At 38.6% G+C, this 24,412-nt stretch overlaps 1 protein-coding gene across 2 annotated transcripts in view; it reads right to left on the reverse strand.

The window, feature by feature from the left end:
* Positions 1-24,412, reverse strand: part of LRP1B (LDL receptor related protein 1B) — a 638,461-nt gene that overhangs the window by 272,347 nt on the left and 341,702 nt on the right. For both annotated transcript variants that reach the window (XM_032114472.1, XM_032114471.1), the window contains 2 exons: positions 23,393-23,521; positions 17,624-17,881 (listed from right to left, as the gene is read on the reverse strand). In XM_032114472.1, coding sequence (XP_031970363.1) covers positions 17,624-17,881; positions 23,393-23,521 — 387 coding nt within the window. The remainder of the gene's footprint in view (positions 1-17,623; positions 17,882-23,392; positions 23,522-24,412) is intronic.

Here is a 24,412-nt window from a genome sequence, read left to right on the forward strand (position 1 = left end):
TTTCCACAATCCAATACAAAACTGCTGCCGCCATCACATCCACGCTGTACTGGAGAGCAAGAAGTAAACCTGATTGAGCAAAAATTGTCTTCATTTAGTTTTTGATGATAACTCAGGGCTTATGAGCCTTGTACTTGCTTAAAACAGACATGGAGGCTCATTTGTCGTCCTTGAAAGTGCAGGTAGCTTAAGATTTACTCAATGAAACAGCAGCAACACCAACTGTATCCCACCTCAGCCACCCCATTACACAGTTCACTGCTGTCTTCTGTCTCTCCCATTCATGCCCTTCCACTACTCATTTCCCTTTTAATTCAAAGTGAATATTGGGCCTGATAGGTCCTATTACAAAGATCTGCTGAGCCAGAATAAAGGAATGCTCCATTTAGCCCAATATCCCAACTCCAGCGGAGGCCAATGTCAGATGCACTGTGAGATATGTGAGCACTGATGTCTTTTAGACAATAGGAAGAAAACACTTTTTTTTTTCCCTCCCCTTTTCCAAGCAAAATATAGGACAGGCTTTTAAAAATACCAGAAGAAAACTCTGTGCCTCTGAAAATCCTTAATAGTTAAAGCATATTTGATGTGTCTGCTTGCCATATTCTGAAGCTGGATTCATGGAATGAAAAATTTATGGTTTACTGATTCAGGGAGACTTTTGAAAAATGCAGATAAGCTTCTATGTAACAGAAGCATTTCTGGAAATATTGTTTATACAGGACAAAAGGTACAAAAGGAATCCAATTTCAAACATTTGTAGAAATAAAACTAGTAATTAAATTCCTGCAATGGGAGCTCTAGATGACTGCTGTACACTGGGAAGTGGATGAAAAAGAACAAGGTTAAGTAGCAGCGTGTTGGAGGAGGGTATGTTTTTCTTTTTATTGTGTGAAAAATGTACCTGTTTTTAGATAAATGTGATATATACGTGAAAGGCACATCACACACAGGTTATTGGATTTGTTAACATAACAGTACTTACAGTTATAAAACATTTCCTCTGTTCTTTCCGTAGGTTTTTGGTAACATACCACGAGAAATTGCACCAAACGGGATTTTTTATGGAAACCAAGAATAATTAATTCAAGGTCATATTAGGGATAACCATTTGCATTAGGTAGTTTAAAAGTGAGCTCAGCATTCCAGGAGAAGGGACACATCCAGAAGCAATACCACACCATAACCTTTGTGTCAAACAGCACTGGTAACACCTATTTACCCAATTTCCCTTCCCCAGCAGGATGCTTTTGGGAAGGGCATGGAAATCCCAGCAGCTCAGGCTATTGGAGGGGTTTAGGCTCATTCTAACTGCATTCCTTGTAAAGCTGTTCCTTCCATGTTTCAAGACTTTTATCATAGAGTTTCCAGAAAAAAGCAACACATTAATTCACAGTAATTTTCTTCTTCAGAAGAACAGACTTCCTCGGAGAGGTGTCCTGCTATGCAAAGAACACTTCCCTCAAACCAGCCCATCACTGTCATTAGCAATTAACCTGGACACTGAGCACAGAGTGGCATTTGTGTGTTGTAGATCCCACTGATCTGCTTCGGGTATTTGTCTCTGTTCCATGCCCTCTGCATTGGTCACATCCACCTTCTCACAAGAGAAACTGATAAAAATTGTCCAAGTCCATTCCCCCACCAAATCAAATTCCACAGGGGAAATCCCCCTCAGTTAGCAGATAATGGGTGCTGTGAATCCCGGTTTAATCTGCAGGAAGCTGCTGTGAATGGCTCTCCAGTTATCACACAAGTTGTATGCACTGTAAGCCACAAAGGTAAGGCTGTGGTTGGACTGGGGACTTCTAAAAATATATATATAACTTCTTGTACTCAAGACCTTACTGAATTCATTTCATGCCTATTTCTGGATTCATATATAAACCCCACTATGTCCAGATGTCTGGTCCATTCACATCTTTAAAGTAATGAATCTTTTCTTCTTTCATTCACACCATTTCAGAAGTCTCTAAAAAGAAATGTTTCCCCTTGAAAACACACATTTATTCTGAGCAATCTTCTATATAGTTCTGAGGGCTTTTCCTATATTAATAACAGTTTCCTTGGAGAATTTCTGCCAAATGGGATCATCTTTCCTTTATTACTTTCTAAAAACTAGGATTTCCTCTTAAGGACTTCATAAAGAATAGTTAAGACAGCATATAGGTTAAATTCTGCTCTACTTAATGATGTTATGTAGACCGTGGGCACAGCAAAACTGTGTCTGGAAGTGAACTTTTCCTATTTCTTTTAAACACACGGACATTATTAGACCTTTAGAGAAAATAATAATTTCATATGAGGGTGACTAAATCTTCAAAGGGTCTTGGAAATAAATGTCTTATGGCCAAACCACAGTTTATGGAAATCACAGAAAAATAGAATGGCTGTCTTCTTTCACTTTGATTTCCCAACATATCTCTTGTACTGTATGAATTACTACATTTACTTCCTTTTCAAATCAAGACTTGGACAAGACTTCAGATCTTCAGCAGAAGAGAGGGAAAATCAGTGACATATTCTTGTACTTCTGTTACTGCTGTAATCAAGGATTCTGCCCATGTACCGTCTATTAAAATCAGTATTACATTAACAGATTTCATTGTTCCCAGATGTAGAAACAAAAATTAGCAAGCTTTTTCCTGTTAAACACTTTAGTATAAACATTGCTTATTTTTAATGTAAGAACTGAGTGGTTTTGACAAACTTCTGGCTGAACTGGGGCATGATTTTGGATGAAATATAATTAAAATTAAAAATATTTATTGACCTCCCCATATGCTTCTTGTCAATAATGAAAGAGACAGACACTCACTATTTTAAGAGAAAGAACTTAGCCTCTACTGCCTTGTATAGTAAATTTCTCCTTATTCTGGACATCAATGCAATGAGGACCTCATCATATATGCACATATAAATCAGTATTGATCCCACGTTTAGATTTTCCCCACATTAATATATAGTTGAAAATATATATTTGAAAGTGCTTAGAACAACCTCTTTTTTTTGACACAAAAATACTGGGTTGTTTGTTGGTTTTGGTTTATTTTTTTTTTCCTCTTGCAAAAATTGATCTTAAAGGAAGAATTATTTTGATTATTTTAAATTACTTCTTTTTCTTCTGTAACACATATGTCTCCCTTCTGAATGCAATGTCGTAACTGGCATAGCCAGACTTTATTTAATTTATGATTGAGTTAGAAAGAAAAAAGAGATAAAATCATGTATTTATCAAGGAACAAACAAATTTTGTTGCAAAGAAATGCAGAAAGACACTTGGGGATGGACTTTTTGCCTCCATTGAGTAAAAAGCCAAGTTTTGAACAAGACAAGGAGCACCAAGGTTTTTTTATTCTACAACAGCCAGTGATGGTGAGAGCAGTAAGTAGTGTTAAAACACGTAAATGACAAGCTGTGAAACCCTGCATCAGCACTGCCTTTGCTGTGCCTCTCTTCTGACATTAATGATCATAATTAGCAGCCCAGACAGCCTTATACTGACACTGTGACTTGGGAAAGGGAAGCTGGAATGGATTTTTTCTGTGCCCCTTCTACTACCAAGAATTTGCCATAATTCTGTCTGCAATGCCACTTAAAAAATAAGGATTTTTATTAAAGATGTCACCATTCAATAAGTCAGACATGCTGGGGTCTCAGCTTTTAACAGCCATGTCCAGAGTGATTATTACATAAGTTGAAAAATGAAAAATCAAGTGAAAAATATCCATCCATCTTTTTCAAATGACTCATCCTCAAATATCTGATTCTTCTGAGTTAAATCAGCCTTTGCAGATACTCTTTGTTAGAAGCACAATGCAGAACCTAAAATATACTAAATTTAAATAAGCACTTTAAAGCATCCAGACTTCAAGTTCCTAAAAGGAAGAGAAAGCTTTTCCTTTTCTTTGTGGAGTAAAATCATTTAAATTTCAATCATTTTGGTTACTGACAAAAATATTGTTGGCTTTCTTTCAACCCTAGAGCATAATACACTGCATTAAAACCTATAAATGTGAATACTGAGGCAATAGCAGTTTCCCCAAGCTAAAGAATTTTCAAAAATATAAGAATAATCTAAATATTATGAATACTTAATTAAAGCATCCTGATAGCTCAGAAAGACACAAAATCCCTCAGAGATGTGGTCGATTCAGGCATTCTGAGATTCAGGCATTCAGCTTCCAACCAGGTACAGAAGAGAACAAATCTCTGGGCATTTGGTGAGGAAGTGGAACAGGCTGGAGCTGCCCCATCCCTGGAAGTGTCCAAGGCCAGGCTGGATGGGCTTGGAGCAACCTGGGATAGTGGAAGGTGTCCCTGCCCATGGCAGGGGAATGAGATGATCTTAGATCATCTTCCACCCAATCCATTCTGTGATTCCATGATTCTACATTGGCTGAGGCTGAGTATTGTGCAGGTACTGAGAGAGAAATGCGAAAGTGTGGGTTTAACAATAAACCTCCTCCTCCTCCTGTTGGAAATCCAATAAAACAATATTAATAATACAAAAACAAGAATCACATCTTCCTCTTCTAACAAATTCCTTTACAGAACACTCAGAGGAAATGTGAGGATGCCCCAAGAATGTTTGTGTCCTTTCCAGGAATTTTACAGCAGGGCAGCAGAATCTGGTCCTAAATTCTTAAGGATATTTCTTCTTTTACTTTTGTTATAGGATGATTCTATCAGGAAATGCATCAAGTTTCTGGAATGAGTAAGATGAATGAAATTCCTGTTATTGTGTATACAGTGCTAGCCGTGATGCCAATGGGTTAAAAGAGCAAGGAAAAAGTGAGAAACAATTAAATAAGGGCCTTGTGAGTGGCCCTATCTTTTAATCCTGACTGTTGAGATTTTTGTAGAGTGAATTTTCTGACATCAATCTCATGTCAGAAATAAGTAAGAATAGCTGAAAACCATAACATTCCTAATTTCTGCATTACTGAGTTTCACACACATTGCCCAGTGACTGCAAACCTGTAATGGGGTCCCAGTGGCCCGTGTTCATGCTGAACAATAAAGACAGATTTATGGAGGTACATAGCCATAACAGTCTGGTGTTTTTTTTTTTTCCTTTTTAGCTGCACATTCAAAAGCTTCTTATAAATCTAGTGAGGCTGTAAATCAAACCCAGTTATTTACTTCAGAGCAGTTAAGTCACCCACTGTTAAAATTAAAGCATAATTCAGCTGCAACAGGCGTCCCATCAAGCACGTGGCCTCGGAGAGCGGCTGTGGGGACACGGAGTGGCTGCACCAGGCTGGGACATTCCTTTCCTTCAACCACCTTCCAGCAAAGCCAGAAATCCACCACCTACCACCTCCCTAGGACTGCCCCCTGAAAGCAGTTATGAACGCCACAAATCATCATCACACAACAATAAAGCCACTTAAACGTTTTTCCACAGACATGCTAAGCAGTAGATTATTACAATGTAAAGAGATGCCAATAAATATATGGAGCTACTTTCACAATGCAAAATATTTAAGGGAAATGACTTCCAGAGAGAGTTTTAACAGTTTAATACCAGAGGTAAGCAATAGCGCCTTAAGAAATGCTTTTGGGGAGATAATTTAGAAGTGAATTATCTCTGATAACTCTTAAAGAATGGGTAGGGCAACAAAAGAAAACTCACACCTGCACATTTTTCATAGAAGGCCACATTTGTCAGAGAACACTCATTCACAGCACCCAGATATTCTGTAGGTTCTTGCAATTACAATGCAGGTCATAATTTTGTAGGATAATTTCATTTGGAGCCCACTCTATCTGCTGTTAGCAATATATGGTCTACACAATATGAAATGAGGCCATGCCCTGACCCACTGCTATAAATCAATCCCAAAGGACATCACTACACTGCATTTTAATCAGAAGGTAATACTGACCGTAGAGTATTTAATTTTTTTATACAGACATATCCATATTGGGCACGAAAGTCTTTGTCACCATCTCAAACATGTTAGGGGAAAAGGAGAAAACATTACACTTCCAAAAAAAAAAAAAACCAAAAAAAACCCAAAAAAAAAAAAAAAAACCCAAAAAAACCCCAACTTTGCTAAAATAAATAGAACTTGCTTTTAATATAATTAAAATCTGCATACAGAGTCCATTTTAAATCCAGCTTGAGAATTACAACTTAGACAATACTAGAAAATCTAAAAATATTCTCAATAATAAAAAATATGACCTGCACAGTTAGCAAACATACACCTCACTTCTTCACATAATATTTCGGAAACAAAACCCTAAAATGTACTTTACTAGATGAAAGAGCCTCTTTTTTAGGGTTGCTAAGGAAAGAAAAAGAACTTGCTTCTTATATGAAGGACATTGAGCTTTTTTCTTCATCTCCTCTCTTCCCTCTAACAGAGGGATCACCACACCATGCCAGCAGCAGGCTGGCACTTCTGCAAGATTCTGAAACCACTGCACAGCACCTACAAAAGTAGTTTGAGCAAAACAAAGAAATAAAACCCTTTCTGTCCACTAATGCTGCCAACAGACAGTAACAGTGCATGCCATGTAAACACTGCCTCATCCTCCCTTTCTCCCTCTCTGTCCATCGCTTTTTTTCAGCCATTTACTACATATTTTCAGTATCAAAATAATAACCTTTGAGGAGAAGACTGTTATTCATTATATGTGACCTGACCAACAAAGAAGACAACTGCCCAGACTTAAAATATCTACATTGTTACTGCACTTAAAAAATAAATAAAAATTCCTTGCTAACACATTTCCAGTAATGCAAGAAATAAAAATAAAACGTGGCTTTAGATTTATACATAAATTATTTTTCTATCCATTTTCAACCAGACATCAGGACACTGTGTTTTTGTTTATTTATTTCTCTCATCACCACAATAGTGCTGCTATTGGTCTACCTGAGCATTATCTTTAACCAGAATGGCACCATAGATCCCATTAAAAGTCTCATAAATCACTCAAATAGCTGCTGCTTCCAGAAATATGTCACAAACTCAGTGTGCTTATATTTGCAGAACCTGACCTTTGCTTTCAGGCAGCTTCCAGCCCTTCCCAAAACTGGCCACTCCAGGAAGATGCAAGGACATAATCCCACCTCTTCACAACCAGAGAAGTCCCAGGTACCTTGTGCCAACCACTCTTACGTTTGTATCCCCCATCATTTCAGCGTTTCAGGTTTTAAATCTCACAGCGTCTGTGACTCGCTGCTTAGAGGGGAAATGTCATCCTGTACATCTAGGAAGAACACTGGTCTCCTGACTACCAGCAGATTGCCTTTCTTCCCAAATCACCTCTCCTTTCATGTAAATGGTAAAACGAAATTGTCCCTTGCAATGAAGTGCAGAGGAGAGACACAAACATGCACTGCACCCTCCTCCAGGTCCCCTTGTCTTCCTCCAAGGAATAATTTCTGCCTAGAAAATTTTTGCCTACCCTGATGTGAGATCAGTTCTGTGCTGAGTGATCCCAAAGGCAGCACAGGACATGGTGTGACCCTGAGTGGAGCAGGGGCACAGCTCCAAGTGCTCCCCAGACCCAGGTCCCTCCAGCCAGCAGCAGCTCTGCTCTGCAGAACGTGGATCACAGAGCATTCACAGACTGTCATAAAACACGTCTTCTCATTACTTCATCTTACTTGAGTTGCCTTTTCCCAGTGGGTTTGTTTCTGGAGGTAATGCAGTGGTTATAACGGTTTAAAACAAATCTAAATTGTGCAACCAGTTGTACAGACTCAATGACTAAACAATATATTCTCCAAAGAGTCTTAAGAGGAAAATACGTATTTTCAGTATAGGCACAACTAGAAGAGAAAAGGCACTAAAAGAAAAGGCACTAATCTTTTAAAACACATTATACTTACCTCCATATATATCAATATAAAAAACCTCCCCCATATTAAAAAATGGCATCATATATTTAAGTAAAATAGCAAGAAATGACATTCAAGTCAAGTTCAAAAGTGCCCACAAGAGCAAGGGTGCCCTGAACTGCCAGCTGTGGCACAGATCCCCACACCCTCCTTGGCCAGCTCATTATTTTTGCTAACACAGTGTGACAGAAATGTTACAGAATTACACATGCACAGAGAACCCAAACTTCGTCCCCAGCTCAGAAGTGTCACAGTGAATTCCTGGCCCAGCACATCGAGTGGCAGCTGCTGGGTGACATGCTGAGAAACCTCAGGGCATCGATTTTATGGAAGCAAACTGACCCTTTGCATATCCTGTCCTTCTCATTTAACTGCTTACAATGGTCCCAACACTTTTTTTTCCAAAACAAAGAAAATCTTAAGTCTGATTTTAGCAAAAGTGATTTCCTCTGGTTAAAACATTTGTTGTATGCAATTTGTCAGTTTTAGAAAAGTGCTTCACTCACCTATTAAAAATGTTCAAGCAAACACAAGATTTTATTTTATTCAACTCAACTGACAAATAGTGAAAAGGACAAAATTTGTTCTTACATTTTATTTATTTCATGATGCTGACACTATCCATAAGACTTTCAGCATTTCAAGTTCTACTCAAAAGCTGAAGTCACAAGAAAGTTGTAAATCAAATGTGCTTCATTTTAAGCAGAAATCCACAATTTTGTGTATTGAGAACAAAGCCAATATTTCCATGGACCAGAGATAATACCTGTTGAGCCAGTCATTGCTACTGCCAGTCAAAGGAGTTAAAAAGTGAAGAAAGCAATCCTATACTAAATCCCCAAATCAGATAGTGGTTTTAATTTGTCATCTCCATTCCAATCTAAATAATGCTCACAACTTTGCAAAACATGCAATTCATCTTTTTGTAAGGGCTCTTGATAAAGTGATAAGGAAAGAACAAGTCCATTATTTATTCTGACACACACAAACCTTTTGGTGTGTCTCTGTCATAGACTCCAGTCCAGCACAGAACTACCCAGGCTACTCTGAGTACAGAAAGCAGATTAGGCAAGATCTTAAGGTGCTATAGCAGCTGGCTTTAATTTTATTACCCATGTAGCTTCTGATTTCAGATTTACTTCCATTAATGCAATTACTCATTATTATTCATTTCTGAAAAGCATGCTCTCTATTTACCCTTTTCCTTGCAGTAGAACAAAGAAACAGATCAAAACCTGAGTTTCAAAACACAGCAATTACCAGAGGCCACAAGTTTGATCAGGAGTCACAATATTTGTGATTTTAGTCTATGACTCTTTTCATTGCATAAGACATGGAAACAGATCTTTTTTTTCCTTTTCCTGCTGCTTCCCCAAGATATACAGCAGGTGGAATGTGTGGTTCAGTTGTGCCATTCCCTGTGGGTCACTTCCCTGCAGATTCAGATCTCTGGGTAGCACAGACAGCACAGAGAATTCCTGACACTGCTCAGGCTCATTGCTAACAAAATACTGTTCCCTCATGGCTTTAGCTACTGATAAATCTCTGCCTGGGATGGACTTTGGTCTGTAATTGCTTGGTGCTTTGTTTTTTATATCTAAACATGGTTCCAGTTATGATGTTGGATGTAAACAAACCGTATTTTGGAGTTTATAGTTTTTATGTCCCCCTTGCTCCTATAAAGGCAAAAGCACTTTCAAAGAAGACACAGACTTTTTAAAGTTTTCTGCAGTGTTGATCTGTGCCTCAGGAAAAATCTTTAGGAGGTAGAAGAACTCATCTAATGACAAAATCCAAAGTGCATTATTAAAAAAAAAGGAAAACCAAAAAAAAAACCCCCAACAAAACAAAACAACAACAAACAAACAAAAAAACCCGAACAAAACCAAACCAAACCAAAAACAAAAACCAAAAAAAGAATCCTTGACTTCTTCAGTTGACTTTAGTGAAGTGTTTCAGGTTTTGAATGAAGTCTGAATTAAATATTTGCATTAATAAAAAAATATCTGGAAGTGTGGCAAATTTGCTGTCAACTAGTCTAAATGAAGCAAACTTGTTTAGCATCGTATGTGAGAGACATTTACAAAGATATTTTACCACTCAAGAAGACAACCACTGGCTAAACTGTAAGAGATGTGAAATTTATAAGCACAATAATAAAGTACCAGTAGAAAGCAAAAGAAGTTATGCATATGTAATTAGCATATTGAAATATACTGAAATATTAACCAGATATTTTATTACCAGTACAGAAAGTTTCTAAGAGTGCACCTGAAGCCTCAAGTTCACAAACAACTTGACTGAAATGAGCAGGTTACAACTGTTTGTCTCCTCTATATCTCCTCTATCTTTTCCTTGGAAGACAGGCAGAAGACAAGCCCCTGTGAACACTGAGGAAATGTGGAATAGTTCCAAGAATAGTTCCAGTGGCTACCAAGTAAAAACCAAAATGAAACCAACATGGTGCATATGGATGTCAAAGTTTTATGGAAAAATGTGAGTCTAATCCCATAAAACATGTAACACTTAATTCCTCATCTCAGGAAAAAAACAAAATTGCTTGTGAGTTTTGGGGTTATTTTAACCGATGTTTCACTATTGTTGTATCTGAGGATATAAATTCTTTTATAAAATATTCACTACAAAACTGTGTGATTTACATCAGCAGAAACCTAGTTATCTACCCATTACATCTTTATAACCCCCACAATTTCTTTATTCCATCTTCAAAACCTTGTTCACAAAATCAAAATGTTACTGTTTTACAAGCAGCATAATAATTCAATTTGACAGAGACGAAGAGCCCCTCAGCATTCTGACTGATAAATTTATGTGGTAACTGATACTATGACAAAAAAGTCCTTTTTTCTTTAGAAAACCCTTCTGCTGCTGTGGGAGTTTGCTTGCTTGCTCTTGGAATTCCTCCCTGGGGCAAGAGCTTTTCTACCCAGGATGGGTTGGGATGGAAGGAAGACATAAAAAGATCCAGTCATGTCCCTCTTTAGGACTACAATGAAGCCAATTAAGAAGGAAGTCTAGAAATGGTGAGCTAGGAAGCTGATAAAACAGGGAAAAGGGAATATGACAATTCAACACTGATAGCTTTTGTCTCTCTCTTTGCAGAGACAGCATTCAGGAGACTGTTCCAGGCAAAGCCTAGGAGTTTAGAGGAGGGAAAAAAAGAACAATCCAAACCAAAAGCAATCAAAATTTTGCACTGAGAAATGCCATTGAGATAAGAATTTTTATTTCCTGTACTCAGTCTGAGATTTAACTGTCCAGGGCACAACTACTGAAAAGTAAATTAAAAAAAAACAGACAGCACGCCACCTTTGCTAAGAGCAGAAGACAACGACAGGGTTTTGACCAATATCAATGCAAGATCAATTGTGGAAGCTGGATGAGTAACAAAGCTTGAAAAATAATAGCATCACATCTTTGAATGGCTAAAAAAATCCATTTGTGGCAATTAACAAGCAGTTAATAAGCTGCTCTGGTGTCAAAAAGGATTAAGTGCAGAAAACCTAACTTGGGGGGGAAATGCCACCAATTCAGGCTCTCTGCCATGGAAGCTTGTGCCTCAGAGTGACACAACACAATATTATGGTGACAATACTCAAACCAGCAGCACAAATCTCAAGCAAATAGTATCACCTGTATCCAAAAGATGCACCAAAAGCAGACACATCCTTCACAGCTAATATTTAGAACCCCCTAATAGAGCCAAGGCCCTCTTAGGATTTCAACTATACAGATTATATCTTAACTTTTGTGCAAACACCATCAACAATTGAGATACAGACCTGATTATATGAGTATTATTAATTAAAAAAAGATAAGGAATTTGCAGAACACAGCACAATCAAAGGATAAGACCCAACTGATCATGCCTGTTGGAGCAGAAAGGTTGAATGAAGAGATATGAACTACCCTTATCCTTCCAGTAACCCTGATAACCATCAAAAGGGCTGTGCAGCACCAATAATCAACAAAGACTAGCCTGGAGCTGAAGAGAGGAGCACACTGTACAGGCCTAAGTCTCCAAAGGAGTCTTGTCATTACAGGGCACAGAAAAACTCTCTGAAAAAGGACAATTATCAGAGAGCATCGTTTCCTGCACTAAATAAAAGTCCATACTGCACTAGGAAAGCACCTTAATGAGGCTGTATCAAATACTGGATCAAGAGTTCTGTAAATTTGGGGACACCAGAATGAGGAATGAACGTATGGAGAGTTGCAAAGAAAATATCATGGAGTATGAACACCCAACTAAAATTGGGACCTGGGCCTAAAATAGATAAAAGCACATGGAAATCAAAACAAAACATAAACAGGGCAACATGAAAATCCCAACAGACACTGAGGAAGACATGAGGAAGACTCAGGCAAGATGCAGTGTGACATACAGGACAGTGATGGACCATGGGTGACCCACATGGATCAAACCTGGCTCCCTGTGGAGCATCACCGAGTTCCACAGCAAAAGGTTGTGCTGGAACCTGTGTGAGATAACATTCACAAGCCACCCGGAAGATGGCAAGAATAACAAGGTGATGAGGCCAAATAAAAACAAGATTTCCAGAACAGCAAAGAGGATGGTCTGTTTTGAAGAACTGCAGGACCTTAGGAGACTGAGTGACTGGAGAGAAAGGAGATGGAAAATTCAAGCTAAACAAATATTTAGTTAATGAGAAAATTGTCCTAGTTTTTTATATTTACTGATGTTTCTGTCTAGAGCACTTAAGAATGAGATATTGACACTATTAAAAAAAACATAAAACCAAAAGCCAAAAAACGAAGAAAGCCCACCTTTGGACAAAGTAAGAAAGTTCATTATCCCATAACCAACATTTGTCCAGTCTTTCCAGAATGCAAGGACAGCAGTGCAAGATCAGCCAGGACTTGAGAAGTGCTCAGTGGATGCCACACACATGAAAAGTATCCTGTGATACTCCCTTAGGACACTCTTCCCACCTCCCATTCTGGCCCCTATGACTGTGTGAGCTGCTCTGAGCACTACTGAAGTCCCATGTGAGGTATGAATGACCTTTGACATGAAACCTCCTCATTTCTGTGCACCTTCAAGGCACATGGGCTGTCTATCACAGAAGAAAAAAGCAAACCCACATTCTACAACTGTGTGACAGCTCTTAGTGCCTGTCTGGAGGCAAGTTTGGGGCAGACTGTATGTAGGAATAAACACTTTCCCCCAGATCTTCACAGCTTTGCTCCTCCAGAGTAAGCCAAACTCTGCTCTGATTTTCCATGAATATTCACAGCAATTCACAGGAATTGCTGACAGGAGCACCATCTCCAGTGCTTGGTGTTTCCTTCTGTGACTGAAGGGGAATTACTGCAGCTACTCTGAACCCAGCACTTGTGGTTGTGGATAATCGCTCCTAAGAAGTGGTTTAGATCAGGAGGTGGAGGAGCAATTAGGGGACCAAAACCAGGGAAGGAAAGAGTGATGTAACCAAACAGACTCTTGGATTGTGGTCAAATCCTCTGGGCTCGCTGTCTGAAGTTCTTCACAGCAATCACATCCAAAATGTGGGAGATCCAAAAAGCCAGCCTGGCTTCTGCCCAGGAAGGCAAGTAGAAGGTGCTGGGTCCCACAAGCAGAGAGGCAAATCCCTCTCCCTCTGGAGACTCCAGCTCCTCCATGCCCATCTCCTGTTCCAAACCTTGGCAGGTAAAAACCGAATTAATACAGAAGAAACAAGACATTTCTTTCAATCCAGAGTGGTCCCGTCCAAACACAGCTGCCAAGAGAAAAGCCTGTGTCCCTTCCCAGGTGAGGTGTGATTCACTGGCTGTTGGCACAGAGCACAGGTGGCACAGCTAAGCACAGGCACTGCAGCATTGGTTGTGGTGTGCTGAGATAACCGAGTGCCAAGAAAACTTGAATCAAACATCAGCCAAGCAGAAAATATCATGCTCTGAAGTATCATCCCAGAATAGATTTTGTTCTATTCTGCAGAAGAATAGCAGCTAAAACCCAGGCTGTGCTGCCTGGTGCTGGTTTTTAGAGCATGCAAGGTGCTTGGTGCTTGTAGTGATGAAGATACAAAATGCCTCCTAAAATGAGGAAGGAGATTCTTGCATCCAGAAGATGCTGCTCCTGCCATCTCTCAGCTCCCACACACAAAAGCATTAATGGAAGATAGCACATTATGCCTTTAAAAGGGCAGAAAATTGAGAGGTTTTCCACATTTGTGCCATTAGAAAGAATTTTTGTTTGTTTGGGCCTAGAGATATCAGTTTAAAGAAATTGTTCCTGAAATCTCGCTGTACCCACTGAAGTGGCTGTGAGCTTGCTGTGAGCTTGCTGTGAGGTTTCAAGGAGGCATCTCTGTTGCTCTTTTACTAGAGGTTGCACAAGGCTCCCTTACAGGAGAATTATCCCTGAAAGCCTATTTGGGTCCAGTACTGTCTGCATAAATCTTTCCAAGAGGAAAATTTCCAACTTCTCTTCCAAAAACTTCTAGGTCTTAAAAAGACAAAGATGAAACAACGTGACAATACCTGGCCTTGGCTGAGACAAAAATGCCTGTGCTGATACTGCTGTGCCTCCAGAAAGCTATCCCTATGTAAGGGGATACAGCTACCAAACAAACCCTGACATAATAAACCTTGAAAGGGTGAATACTAGCCACAATGGGCAGCTCTGGAGTTGCACCCTGCTCTCCCAGAGCAAAAACACCCGAGTTAAGGATCAGCTTCTCCTCAGCCTTTCCTCTTCTGCAGAGTAACAGCCACAGACCAAGCTACCCTGTGCTTCAAAGGACCTGATTCCATCCATCACAGACACATCGCACCAAACTGAGGTCAGGTTGAACTGTCTGCTGAGGGAGAATGATAGAAACTAAAGGACTGTAATCTCCTTTCTCTTGTGAATGCAAACCTTATGTTCAGTACCTGGAGCTGGTGCTATATGACCCATCATGAAAACAAAGTCATTTTCACAGTCCCTGCTTTCCTAGATGTAGACTTTCATCTTTAAAGATGATCTATATTCTTTGTTCCTAAGTACAAGACTTACTTGCCTTCACTGAAGCAAACACTTTGAATAAATCCACTTCAAGCAGTCCCAGTCACTTTGGATAACTGACTTTTCTAGCACTTTTTGTGTCAAATGCAGATTTATTTTTTTTTCCCACTAACAAAAAGAACGGATTAGAAGATTGAGATAAAAAAGATAAATTCCACAAACACCGCTAAGAAAACTTTTTAGGTTTTTTTCCCCCCTAGTACTTTATTCATTTTCACACAAACACCAAAAAAAAGGTTCCTATGAAGAAGAGAATGTACAATTTTATGTGACTCACCCCATGGCCATGACCATTTATTTGGCTTGAGCTGTCAAAGAATGCCATTACACTTGAAAACAAGTGCTACAATGAATTAATTTGCCTCATCAGGTGTAGTGCTGTATGATGAAGAGAAAAAAGCAGAAGTGACCTGATGGGTAACAGAAGGTGGAGGGAGTTAAAAGGAAGAATTTAAAACTAAAACTCCATTTTGCAGCAGCCACACAATGACCTGGCAAATATACCAGGCACAGCAACATGAGATTCCTGCCATGTCCTGGCAGGAATAACTCCAGGGGTGTCTAGAAGATCCTAATTAGGTGGACAAAAGCAAGTTTCAGCTGCCTCTCCCTCTGAGGAGACATGCCCAGACCGTGGGGATTAATGCTGCTCCACTGAGCAACACAACAGAAGTGTCTGTGGATGTGTGTGCTTGGGAAAAACACTCCCACAGCTAAATCTGCAAGATTTTGTCAGTCAGAGCTCCCAGCAAAGTTTTTTTTAAGTCCCTAAGCACTACTTCCCAAATCGAAATCAAAGAAGAAGTTGGAGCAAGTCTCAGCAGTCAGTTCATGTCCATGGGAATTATTATTCTTCATCTAAATAAGATTGAACGATTTCCATGAAGTTTGAGAAGAACATTAGAGACCACAGGCTGGTGTGTGCTGGCACCGTGAAAAATGAGCAGCTCATTAATCCCAGACACTGTATTCATTTCAAACCCCTCACAGGGCCTCGATTTTGCAAACAGATGCAGTAACACAGATCTGGACAGCACAGGGATCAGAAATTCTCTTCACATGCAGGGAACAGAGGGAGAGGAATGCAGCAGAAGGGGTGGAGGAGCACAAACCACAGTGCTCAGGTCCACTCTGATGGTGAAAACAAGTGACAGAACACACAAACACACAGAGCTCAATGCAAAACACATTTTGCACAGGACTGTGGTTAGTGTGATTGCTGTTCCTAAAAGGAAAACTAAATGTCAGTGGCTGGGTGAATTGAAAACATACAATGAAATTCTACCACCCTACTTAAGGGTACTTTGATATCTGAAGTATGAAAGTCCTCTAAAATGCAACACTAAAAAAACCCTCACCAAATAACTAACCAAGCAACACAAAAAACAAACAAACAAACAAAAAAAAAACCAGAAAGACAAACAAACAAACAAAACCCCCCAAAAAACCGAACCAAAATAAAAAACAAAACAAAAAAACAGAAACAACAACTGAATAAAATAGGAAAAAGCAAAAACAAAACAAAAACTGCCCAAACAAATATATTTATGCCCATGACAAGAGTTTCCTCTAAAAGCAGAATACTCACAATAGGTAGTGAATTAAAAAAAAAACCAAAACCAAAACCAAACCAAAACAAAAAAAAAACCCCAAACCCTAAGTTTTGAAAGTTTCTTTAAAATTCAATTTACTATTCTAGTACATATGAAACTGGGAAAAGAGGTTCGAAACCCCCCTTACTCTGCATCAATGAGCACACCTTACAACAGCTATCTTGATAGTCCAAAGCACAATTGTCATGCAGGATTTCTCACTTTGACTTGCACCTCTAAGATTTATAATCAAATTTGTGATTTGCATATTCCTCAACTGTATGGTCAGAGGGTTTGAGATCTGTTCAGAGATATTCTTTGATGCACATCTCACCTTAAAAGGATTTTTCAAAAGCTTGGGTCCAATATTAGACTCCAGGCTTGAGTTTTTAGAAGGCTTTATTAACACCACCATTGCACTCCTCAGTGCTGTGGTTTGTAAGCTGATCTGGGGACACCTTCTGTGAAAGATGAAGAAAATGGGTTTTTGTTTTTTTTTTTTTTTTTCTCCCTGCATGATATTTTGCAGTCTGTTCACATGCTCATGTGTCTGTGGATGAACACCTTCTTCAGAAGACAACAGCGTGCCACAAATTGAAAAGCTGACTGAGGAATAATGCTGTAATGTAAAGTCTAATTCAGTGTGATGACTTTAGGCATTTTAAAATTTATTTTCTTAATTAAAAAAAAAAACAACTAGAGGCAGCAGTTTGTCTCCAGCAAGTCAGGAAATACTTTGGTATTTTCAAGAACTAACACACCCATGATAGTTATGTGCCAAGGATGATTCCATTTCATTGTTAATGTTGTCCCAGTAGCAAAGAATGGCTCTCGAGCACTATGTAGCACTATTCTGCCAGAGAAAAAGAAGCCTTTTACATTTCTTCTTCCATTGCACTGCTGATTTTGTAACTTCCATACATTGCAGTTAGTCTAGAAAAGTGCACATCTTAAAAACCTTTGCATAGATACAAATACTGCAGCTCAGACTGAATATATGAATGAAAAACCGTAAAACTGCTTCAGCAGGAGTTGCAATATTGAATGTCTCAAGACTGTTTTCAACTGCAAGCCCAGGAGAGACACCACAGTTCTGCTAAAACACTGCCAAATACTTACTGTGAAGGTACTGGGCAATGTTTATTGTCCACTCCTCTGGCAACTTCCCAGCTTTGGATATCTTGGAACATTTCAGCTGACTGGAGAGATCTCGTGACTCAATCCAGCACAGGGTGTCCTCTCTGTAGCTGTAGTCCAGGGTCACTACTGCAGATCCTTTCACAGGGGCCCGGGCAGACATTCTGCTTCCATTAAGGTATAAAACCTCAATTATCTCAGAGCTTGCAATCAGAAGAAGAGGAGGTCTTTCAGCAGGCTCTGAAAACAAAGTGAAGAGAGTTTAAAGGATTAACAGGCTGTATGTTGATATATTTATCTTTTCAGTTTTAATGAAGTTTTTAATGTTCTTACCTGTTTGTTTTAAGATATGCAATAAATTAGTTTTGTTTTTTATTTTCATAACTATCATATATTCCAAATTATTAAGTCTATTTTATCCTGCTGTTCTAATGGTTCACATCATTAAAGAAAATTAATTACCCCAGCCCAACAGCCTCTGTTTAATTCCAAGTATCATTATTGCAACATTTTTCATGCCTAAGTCATAAAATGAAATACAACTTATGCAAATTATCTCTATCCAGATTAGTGATATTTCAAAAAGAATGAAGGCCAGGAAAACCTGCAGAATTCATGAGGACACATGAAATTGTAAGATGCTTTTCAAATAAGAGTCTATAAACAAGACAAAAATTGGGGAGTGGGTGCTGCTGAAAGAAGTTATAACAAACCTAACAAAAAATCCAGTGCAGTGAAACCCTTAAAGCACAGAAAAGCTGCAGTTCCAGGCATATGTGAACAATATTTGTGTTGCCAAGTCAGGAGCTCTCACCCCAATGTAATCTGCTTGTTTTCAAAGGAATGCATCAATGTTTGAACGCGGCATCGACATGTAGCACTCTTAATCAACATTCTACCTAATGGAGTTCTCAAATTTTCACTAAGCAATTCCAAATGTCTAAATGATGAAAAGAAAAAAGGCATAAATAAAAGGATTTGACAAATGGTACTTCATCAGCAGGTGTGATTAAAGAGAAAAGAATACTTCAGTGAGTACAGTGCTCAGGGGTCTCACTCAAAGCCACAGCAGTTGGTATTCTGTTCTTTGGTAATATCTGCTTTTATTTAAACATCTTTCTTGATGATTTTTTTATTTTATTTTGTCATATTAAAAAATGTAATTTTTATAAGGTTTAAGTGTGTATTCTTTCTAACATGGATTTCATTTACTGTTTCCTTATTCTTTCTCATTCCATAATGTATATTCTGTCTTGTCCCTCTCCAGAAAATCCCACGTGGACATTTGTAAATTCACACATTTATAGCGTTACTTTTGGAACTTACGTCCTCATCATCCTCACATTCACTTCCACTCACCCATCAGTCAGAGCCAAGCATTATTTTTCTTTGAATTTCAGAAGATATCCAAGAACTGCAGTGATTTAATTTCTTTGTGAAACAATCCCTTGTGGTGTAAGCCATGAGTGAAGCTCTCTAGTCTTGTTTGTTTTCTCCTTACCAAAAGGTAAGGTAGTGGGGGGTTCTTGCAATTTTTGTTTGAAATCTGCCAGGTCCCTTTGCAGTCACTGTCTGTTCTTAGCAACTTTGGCTACCTCTGAGAAGAAAGCCAGACTTAAGAACTTCTGTCCCTATCACCCACTCACCCCAGACTTTCCAGACTGGTACAAAAGGAGTGTTTCCATCTGCATCCTGCTGAGTCTGGGGATTTATTTTCACATCCAACAGCTCTGTGCTCAGCTCCCCTCTCCCCACAAAATAATAACCACTGCCTACTCCCGGATTCAATCACTTTTCCCAACTACCAGCAGTGTGAAAAGACCTTTATTATTATTTTTGCTCTTATACGTTGAGTTAAGCCAGATGTTTCCACAGCCTGCAATATATAAAGCCTCAAAGAGAAGGCAGCTCCCAGGAGCTGTTCACAGTTCCAAAGCCACCGGGTGGTTTCAGGCTGCCAGAGAGAACTGTATCTTTCCTTGCACTGCTTTGAACTGGCCCACTGAAAACTGTAACGAGGATTTAATACCTCACTAAACTCCAGAGAAAGGCTGTATTTCGGAATTAGGGTCTAAGACAGGAGGGAATTCCTCAAAGGAATTTGCTTCAAACCCTCTTGAGCAACAGATGTAATCAAACCTGGCTGCAAAGGTATTGTAAGGACTCATGGTACTGCCAAGAGGTTCTGCTCAGCAGGCACCATTACACATTAAAAATACAGAAACTAGATTCTTGGGCTTGAAATCATATTTTTAAAGCATAAATACATTAAATAATTCAATGGATTAAAGCAGTTAATCATGTTTTTTTACAGTAGGGTAGATTACCTGCTTCCTTCAGTGTTGCTCAGATAAAGGTCGATTTGATAACTTGAAAAACATAATATATTAATGATAAAACTGTACAAGAATATTGAAATTCCATACAAAAATATATAAACCAACTTACTGTATAGCATAATGCAGATGAAAACCAGGAGATACTAAAGAAATCATGTTTTCACCCTCATGAAAACTGCTTGTCTGCTCCTTGAGAACAGAGTCTACAAAGCTTAAAAGTTTAGTGGATGGATTTAGGATGAGTTACAGTGAGCTGACAGCAGCTTTTCAAACAAGTGGACTTCATGTGAGTTATTTTTTCACAAGTTTTTTGTTTTGTTTTGTTTTTGGTTGTTTTTTGGTTTTTGTTTTTTCATTTTATAGGAAAGATAAGAAGTGAATAGCTCTTTAATCCAGGGAAGTTTTATGATTCATCCTTCTTGACTAAAATGAAAGCATCCTCCTTTGAATTATGTTTAAGATAGAGTAGTGGAAAAGATGAAAGCCTTGCATTTCCCTCCTACCTGATCTTGTCTAAAATACAGATCAATAAGTGATGCCACAACAAATCAGAAATTGAAGGTGTTTTGCACTGCCATCAGACTTACTTCTCATCTGGAAGAAAAACCTCAGAAATGCCAGCATTTTCTGTATTTTCCACCACAATGATACGAAAGGCATAAACCCCAGAATTCAGTGTTTACAAGCAGCTTAAACCCCCTTTCCCTGGGGTATGCATTGTGCATCATAAGGACTTTGCTGTCACCCAATATATGTATTGCATAAACATCTGAAAAAATACTGAGCAGTCCAATTTCATTTTGACATTACTTTTGGTGTTTAACCATAGTGTACCTCACCAATGGGTTGTTTTATTTCTAAAGTCTCCAAACTTAGTTCGGTGAGATTTTACAAGAAAATTGTGTCAAATCAGTTTAACAGGGCTGATTTTTTTCTTTAAATGCTAGAATTTTTTTTTTTCTTTAGTCACTATCAGTTCATCCCACTTTATCTGCATGACAAATGTTTGTTACCACACAACATTTCTCTCTAGATCGGCTTTGGAGATACAAAACACACCAGGAACTTTTGTAAAACAGATGAATTTCTTTTCCTCAGCTAGATAGTCCCAGTTCTGTAATTTTCTTTCCTTAAATACTCTTCTCATCACATGCAGATCTTGCAATTTAGGCATAAAAAATTGGTAAACAAATAAGTTCTAAAACTCTGTTCAACAGAGCTGTGTTTTTTTTTCATTTTCACCTCAGAATAACCCGTTAACTGCTTCTTTATTCATAAAAGAAAATATGGCTAAAAAGTCTGGAAAAAACCCACGGAGAGCCTCCAGCTGTTTTGATACCTATTTTAACATCCTTCCCAAAGGGAATGTGCAGCTAAAAGCTTTCAGCTCCAGAGTTATTTAATTGTGCTGAGGAAGAAAATGCAGAATTTAATAAGGTAGAGACCTCCCCACCTTCCCAGCCGAGCATTTGGCTGCCTGAAGGGCAGCAAAGAGCAGCTTCTGAGAAGTTCTCAGCTAATTGTGCCACCCCACATGTGCAGAGCTGGCTGAGTGGCTCTGAGGCCATGCAGGAGCTGATGGACCTGTGGGGTCACCACACTGTCCCCAGCACAGGGCAGGGCTCCTCCAGACACAAACAAGTGTCACCTGCTCAGCACCTTCTGAGGCCTCCAGCACCTCCTGCACCTCACTGCTCCTCAATATTCAGGAACCTCCGAGTTGATTTCCAGAGCCAACTGGGATGTGGTGGTTTGGTGTTTCGGATTGTGCTGTATCCAGGATCTCAGCATGGATGGTGATTCGTATTTGTAGCAGATCTGCTGTTCTTAACATTGAAAGCTCTACAGAAAGCCCAGCCTACACCTCTAGTGCTGCTTCTGATCTCTCACAGCTCTTACATACAGAGCTGAATACTCCTCGGCTCATTCTCTTCATCTGCTTGACAGCTACTTTTGCCAAATGCAGACAAAGCAGAGAGGTTGCTCTATCCATCCTTATTTGCTCTAGGTTCTTTAATGAAAAAGTTGGTAATTTTTCTAAGTGCTGGTTTGTTTGTTTTTTTCCTTAGACACTTTTTTTTCCCCTTGGATTCTATTCTTCTGATCCAAAGCCACCCTGTGTTTACAAAAATCCCCAATGTAATGAGTAACGCTCATTTCTGTGCAGCACCATGATCCCCGTTTGTATTGTCCTACAGGGGTTTCTCTGATTAATGAGTAGTGATTCCTTTCTGAAAACAACAAAAAACGTGAAAACTACTGTCAAGTAAACATGATAAAGTAGTAAAAAATACAGAGAAGTTCCTTATTAATGTGTTTTTTTTCATCTTGACACCAACAGCTCTCTACAGTGCACAGATGTTACTCAGTTTTCTGTGTGCAAAAAGGGAAACTATAAGGGTCACCTCAAGCCCTGTACTGGCACCATGAGGACTTCCTGATCTAGAATTGCATTATTGATTTTCATGCAGTGGAGAAAGAAGAATAATAAATTATTTTTACTTTGCATGGGCTTTCTTATCTCACAAGACTTCACTGTGGATTAAAAAAAAAAAAAAAAAGTCCCATGTATGGATCAAGAAAAAACAGTAAAAGAAGGAAAATACTCTTTAACTCCCAGTGGTGATCAAGCAAGAATATATTTAGTAATGCTCTTTAGGTGAGGAACCCACAAAACCATTACTAGACCTTCCTATCTTCTGACGGCAAAACAGTTACAAAAAGGAAGACTTAAAAATACATAAAACAAACATGGCTCCATGCTCAGCTACATATTCTTCAGCTTCAGGATGCTGAAGAATTCCTTAAGGAACTTTTTTGGGTTTTTAATATAAAGGTATTGTTAATTCATTATGCTGAATAAGAAAACACTGTGTACTATATTGCCTCATTAAGCACAATTGACTAATTTCCTCAAATACCCAATCCACTATAAGGAATGAAAACATGCACTGAGCAACAAAAAGCCTCATGTGAATATGTATATCAGGAAATTCACCTCTTGGGATAATGCAAGGACAAAGCAATCTCATGTCTTTTTTCATCCTAAGGGTACAATTACCTCACGATCATTTCCCCTGTCTCCATTGTCTTCCCAGAGTAAACAGCCTTTTTTGTTTGTGTGAGGAAAATCTTTGATTTATTTATGAACAGGGAGGCTGGGAACTCTTCTAATCTTGGCTGAATTGAGTATTTTGCTTTAATTAATAATATCCAGATAATAACTTTAAATATTTCCCTTGGAGTATTGTCTTAATAAGGGAAAAGTTTTTTCTAAGGTTGTTGTGTGGCTCTTTGTAGTAGAGTGAAGGAAAGTTCATCTCACGTGTGCTCATCTCTGTCCTTTCACATGAATCCTCTAGGACCAAACCTCAACATATTTTCAGGAAGGCAAAAAGATGTTAAAACTTACTATTTTTGGCCTTGCAGGACTTGTTATCGGGCTGAAGCACATAACCCTCCACACAGCTGCAAGTGTAGGATCCATCTGTATTTACACACATCTGGCTGCAGCTTCCATAGGTGTCACACTCATTCAGATCTAAAGGAACATCAACACGATTTAGTTTAAGGATTAGGAAAAAAAATAAATTCAGTAAAATTGAGAATTCTAAGAGAGATGTTTAAGTCATGAAGTCATTTTGGTGTGAGGCTTGATGTTTTCCCCTTCTCAAACAATGAATTTATTAGGGATGTTGGCTGTTGAAATCACTGGAGTAGCCAAAATGAAGGGTAGGAGTTTTCAAGTTCAATAGCTCTTAATTTTAAAAGATAAAACCTTCATTATTTCAAGTAGTCTCCTATGGCTACATCATATTAGGGAGACATTTGGGTCCTTGTTAGTACTAGAGATCACTAGTTATCAGGGTTGATGAATGGAGCAACATTTCAGGAGAGGAAATAATTGATTATCCTTCTCAACCTATTTATGCTGGCAATGTCTTACAGTTCCTTAAATGAGCTGTCACCACTTCTCCATTAAACCACCATCCAACATCTAAAACTATAGACTCCTCTAATAAATATAAAGAGCAATTTTCTCAACTAGGGTGTATATGGATAATACCATAAAATCAAGATAAGCTATTCAACAGTGGTTGAGGGTTTAAGTAATAAATTGACATTCTAAAAAAGCCGCTGTTTAAATCATTTCCTAAGATACATTTTTAATCAAGAAACATGACAACCATAGAGAGAAAGAACTTATAATAAATTACATTTATGAAGAATCTGGCTCAGTACTTTTAGTTGGAGAGAGGAGTGATTGGTAGTGAGCACATCCATATGGCCTTAGAACTCCAATATGATTATTAATACAGACAAAATACAGCAAGAAATAAACACCTGGACAGAGAACTAAGAAGCCATATATTTCAAATATGGAAGAGAACAGTCTGCAAGTTAAGTCTACAGTTCCAGTCTACAATTAATT

Source organism: Corvus moneduloides, chromosome 7, assembly GCF_009650955.1.
Source record: "Corvus moneduloides isolate bCorMon1 chromosome 7, bCorMon1.pri, whole genome shotgun sequence".
Lineage (NCBI taxonomy): Eukaryota > Metazoa > Chordata > Aves > Passeriformes > Corvidae > Corvus > Corvus moneduloides.